General features: G+C 37.1%; 1 protein-coding gene across 1 annotated transcript; it reads left to right on the forward strand.

Moving 5' to 3' along the window:
- The first annotated feature begins 140 nt into the window (after window positions 1-140).
- LOC126634063 (wings apart-like protein 2) lies at window positions 141-1,872 on the forward strand. Its single transcript, XM_050304552.1, has 6 exons — window positions 141-272; window positions 445-498; window positions 584-670; window positions 766-878; window positions 1,502-1,627; window positions 1,774-1,872. The coding sequence occupies exons 3-6, from the start codon at window positions 634-636 to the stop codon at window positions 1,777-1,779; spliced, it is 282 nt and encodes a 93-aa protein (XP_050160509.1). The 5' UTR covers window positions 141-272; window positions 445-498; window positions 584-633; the 3' UTR covers window positions 1,780-1,872.
- Window positions 1,873-5,210: the final 3,338 nt, after the last annotated feature.

Here is a 5,210-nt window from a genome sequence, read left to right on the forward strand (position 1 = left end):
TATGTGTAAGTGTATGAGTGACAAATGTACATTCCAGATTAAATCACCTAAAACCCAAATGAATCACTCCCTTAAGCATGTCATGGCAATGCACCATACCCTATAAGATTTCCTCTGCTTAATGAAGTTATGGCTGCTACATTTCTTACACAACCTTTAACGCCGTCAATCACATCTCCAAGTCCTCTCCATTCTCTGCTATTCTAACCCTAAGAAACCGATACAAACTATCAACCAAAACATCTAAACAAACAATCTTTATCATGCTCAAGGTAAACAATTTCATTTCCCCCTTTTTTTAATTTTTGAATTACAAGAAAAGTTTGAATTTGAGGTTCGGATTCGAAGATTACTGCTTCTTGTAGTTTTAATCTTATTTTCCAGTCCAAGAAAATGTAGAATTTGGAGATTTTCTGATTTGATTGCATCCCTCTTTTTCTTCAGTTAAAACCCTAGAGACGATTGCAAGCGAGGTGGACTGTGATGTGAGCGACAAAGGTGGGTAATTTCTGCAATTCTTGCCCTTTTAATTTTGTAATAAAATTAGGAATTGTTGCTACTGAACTGAGTTGTGCGGATGAAGGAGAAGTGGAAAATCCGGAGTTATGCCCAAAATGGATAGCTTTGCTGACTATGGAGAAAGCTTGCTTATCTACTATCTCTCTTGAAGGTCTGAGTCTGTTGAAGCTTATGGTTTTCTGGTTATGATACATATTTTTATGCATTATTTAGTCAGGATCTCAAGCTTTAGGCCTGTACTTTCAGAAACCATTGGTGCAGTAAGGAAGTTGGGGGGCAACTTTAAGGAAAAATTACGAGAGCTTGTAGGTCTTGATGCTGTATTTGAGGTGACCATGGATTGCCATTCCAATATGGAGGTGTGAACCTGTATGTTTGTTTGATCTCACTGTGTGTTTCATTAAATGTTAAAAGAATACCAAGGGACCGTAATGCTTTAAATAGTTATGAGAGATATTTATTTCACTATGCTACTCCAACAATAATTTCTTGGTTCACTATGTAAATAATAAATTTCTGTGCAAAAAATAATGCATGTGATGGTAAAGAACCAAAATGATGGTGTGCAGCCTTAGTTGTATCTAGATTCACAAGTTTCTTCTGTTATGTAACCTATATATTTCTTCAGTTTATGAGCAACGCTGACTACACTTTGGTAGTTTTATAGTAACAAATGGGCAGTTATCTATTTGCCTTTGGATAGCATCATCTTCTTTATTGTTCGTTGTAGTTCCTGATTTTCTTCTTGGAGTAATATGAGTGGTTTTGCATGCAAACAATATCACTTCTCAGTCATTGATTTGTTTTCTTTACTTATTATGTGCACATCATACACATTGAGTTATGATAACCAAAATTCCTTAGACATAATATAACTTTTTCATTTATGTACTTACCTTTTTCATTTGAATCCTGGGGTCCATATGGTACTCAATTGTTATTGGGGAAATTGCCTTACTAAGCACCAGAAATTAATATGCAGGGTTGGCTAAAAGATAGCTCACATTCTATTTGGGAAAATGAAAGCGCCATGATGCGGAGCCTGGTTCTGCTTTTGAAATGTTTGAAGATCATGGAAAATGCCATATTCCTAAGTAAAGAGAATCAGGTATTTAAATGTGGTTTAGCCTCCCTCTTTATCCCTCCATTCTCAGTTTGCTGGTCTGCTTTCTCTCTCTCTCATGCTTTTCTTCTCCTTTTTTGACTTTACAATGAAGTGATTGAGCTTAAAGGCAACATCCGAGTTTTCTGCAGATGTAGACCTTTGAATCAAACTGCAATTTCAAGCAGATCTGGTTTCGTTGTTGAATTCAAATCCTCCCTAGATAACGAGCTGCAGGTCATTTGTTCTAATTCCTCGAAAAAGCAGTTCAAGTTTGACCATGTCTTCAGACTTGAGGACAACGAAGGTAGTTGAGAACGCATACCGATTTTGTAATTGCACTGTCTAGTACTCCACAGTTGATTTTGTTACGATGGATAACAGTGCTCAGTTTTTTTGTTGTTGATATTTTCGGCCTATGTTCTGACTGACGTTGGATTTGCTCGAGTTTACAGGTCTACGTGTGCAGCAAGCAAAATCCTTTCATTCATATGAGCTTCTTGGGCCTCTTTACCTGGGTCAGTTTTCTTAAATTGATTTCTTGATTTCTGCTGTTGAACGTTTATCTTAAATTGATTCCTTCCAGCTTATTTCCGTTTGCAGCTTTTCTTTTGGCTCCAGAAAACCATATGGAGACATATCATCTTTCTCTTCTCTCTCCGTCTGTCTTTCTCTCTTTATGAGCATTGTCTTTCTCTCTTGAGGAGCGCACCATCAGTGGCCATAATTAAATCTTATCTTTTTGCTATATTTCTTTTACTTTTGAGTATTATGAGGATGAGATTTTAGACTCATCAACGACCAAAAAAAAAGAAAAAAAGTTGCTTTTGTTTTATAGGAGTGAAAGATTTGATTTTTCATGCACTTATCTTTTAATTTTATTTGTTTATTTAGTTTTCCCAATATTTTGGGTGAAATTCTACCCCATGCATTTGGGTTTTAGTCTTTTCTAGGTCAGTTGCTAGAAAAAAAAAAGGCGTTTTAGAGAGAGAGAAGACGGCTTGAAAAATTTAGTATCGTGAAGTGATAAAGCAAAGAGATTTCCAAAGCTAATCAAATTGTTATTGTCCGCTTGCTCTCTTTGGATAATTGATGTTGTAATGCATTTTGAAGCTTAAATTATAGATTCCTTTTCGGTAGCAAACCTTGAATTATCGGTGAAAAAAAATTCAATTCATTTCAGTTTAAATATATCTGAAAAGTTAAGAGATTGTTTTATTAGTTTCAATTTATATACTACTGAAGAGTTAAACATCTGCTGAGCACGTTGAGTGTTTGCAAATTAGCCAAATTATATGGCCATGTGCAGGTGTTGTATATAAAACTTTTTTTTCATGAGTTTTTATTAAGCTTTGTGACTTTTTTTGTATCGGTTGATTTACTATAATTAAGAAGAAGATTAGTGAATTTATAATTTGCTGCTTAGCTTAACACGATCCTTCAATAAAATTTGGGTCTTAGTTAAAGTTAGGTCATATTTTTAAGAATGGTAAAAACTAAGGAAATTTTCTGCGTAAGTCCTGTTCAACTTTTGTTGGCAAATTGGTCTTTGCCAATAAATGTTATTTTTGGGTGCTAACTGTTTTGGTCCTTATAAATTCTGGTAGCGGTGATTTCTTCTACACTTATGATGTGACAACATTGTGTAATGATTGTAGGTTTTTGAAAAATTTGAACTTCACAAACTATGGAAAAAGAAACAAGTTTTGCTGAAATCAATTTAAAGGCACAATAACAAAGGTATTAAAAATATCTCTTGGATGATGTAATTTGGTTTGGATTTGTAATGTATGCTTTTCAATGTGGATTAATTGTTTAAATAATTTTAGACTGTTGATTGTCCCTCACCCTCTGTTGTCGTTGGACCATGAGGTGGAGCTAGTGGTGATCATCTCTCAGAAACCTCACGATGTTCCGCAGTCCACCACCGTGGATTACGTCGTGGGTAAATTTGTAATTTATGTTATTGTTGTTTGTTAATTAAGGCTTTACAACATTCCTTCTTACAAACAAAGGTGAAGGCTAAGAAGGAATGTTGTAAAGCCTTATACAAGGAGAGGACCGATGAAAATGGTGAAAGGTATAGAAAAGCGAAGCAAGAGGCGAAGAAAGCTGTCAGAGAAGCTAAGTTAGCGGCTTACGACGATATGTATAAACGACTAGATACCAAAGAAGGAGAGTTGGATATCTATAAACTATCTAGAGCAAGGGAAAAGAAGACAAGGGACCTAAACCAAGTGAGGTGCATCAAGGATGAGGATGGAAAGGTTCTTGCTACAGAGAACGCGGTTAAAGACAGATGGAGAGGTTATTTTCATAATCTTTTCAATGAAGGACATGAAATGAGTGCTTCTTTAGGGGAGTTGAGTAACTCAGAAGAGTGTAGAAACTACTCTTTTTATCGTCGAATCCGGAAGGAAGAAGTGGTTGTAGCTTTGAAGAAGATGAAGCATAAAAAAGCAATAGGCCCAGACGATATACCAATCGAAGTGTGGAAACTTTTGGGAGAGACAGGTATAACATGGCTCACTGACCTTTTCAATAGGATTTTGAAAACGAAGAAGATGCCAAATGAGTGGCGAACGAGCACTTTGGTGCCTATCTACAAGAATAAGGGCGACGTACAAAATTGCATGAACTATAGGGGTATTAAGCTAATGAGTCATACAATGAAGCTCTGGGAGAGAGTCATTGAGCATAGATTGAGGCAAGAGACACGGGTTTCGGACAACCAATTCGGGTTCATGCCAGGGCGCTCAACCATGGAGGCAATCTATCTCTTACGAAGATTGATGGAAAGATATAGAGATGGGAAAAAGGATTTACACATGGTCTTTATAGATTTGGAAAAAGCGTATGATAGGGTCCCAAGAGACATTCTTTGGAGGATTTTAGAGAAGAAAGGAGTACGAGTAGCATATATCCAAGCTATAAAGGATATGTATGAAGGAGCAAAGACTGCCGTAAGAACTCATGAAGGACAAACCGAAAGCTTTCCCATAACTGTAGGATTACATCAAGGCTCATCCTTAAGTCCTTACCTTTTTGCGTTGGTAATGGATGAGTTAACAAGACATATTCAAGATGATATTCCTTGGTGTATGCTTTTCGCAGACGATATAGTGTTGATAGATGAAACTCAGGAAGGGGTAAATGCAAAGCTTAACCTTTGGAGAGAAGTGTTGGAATCTAAAGGTCTTCGCCTAAGCCGATCAAAGACAGAATATATGGAGTGCAAGTTCAGTGCAAATGGAGGCCAAAACGAGTTAGGGGTGAGGATCGGAGATCAAGAAATACCAAAGAGCGACCGTTTTCGTTACCTAGGATCTATCTTGCAAAAGAACGGAGAATTAGATGGAGATCTCAACCATAGAATACAAGCTGGATGGATGAAGTGGAAGAGTGCATCCGGCGTGTTATGTGACCGCCGTATGCCACTGAAGCTCAAGGGAAAATTTTATAGGACGGCAATAAGGCCGGCGATGCTGTATGGCACAGAATGTTGGGCGGTGAAACATCAACACGTACACAAAATGGGTGTAGCGGAGATGAGGATGCTTCGTTGGATGTGTGGGCACACAAGAAAGGA

This window comes from Malus sylvestris, chromosome 9, assembly GCF_916048215.2.
Source record: "Malus sylvestris chromosome 9, drMalSylv7.2, whole genome shotgun sequence".
In the NCBI taxonomy this organism is placed as follows: Eukaryota; Viridiplantae; Streptophyta; class Magnoliopsida; order Rosales; family Rosaceae; genus Malus; species Malus sylvestris.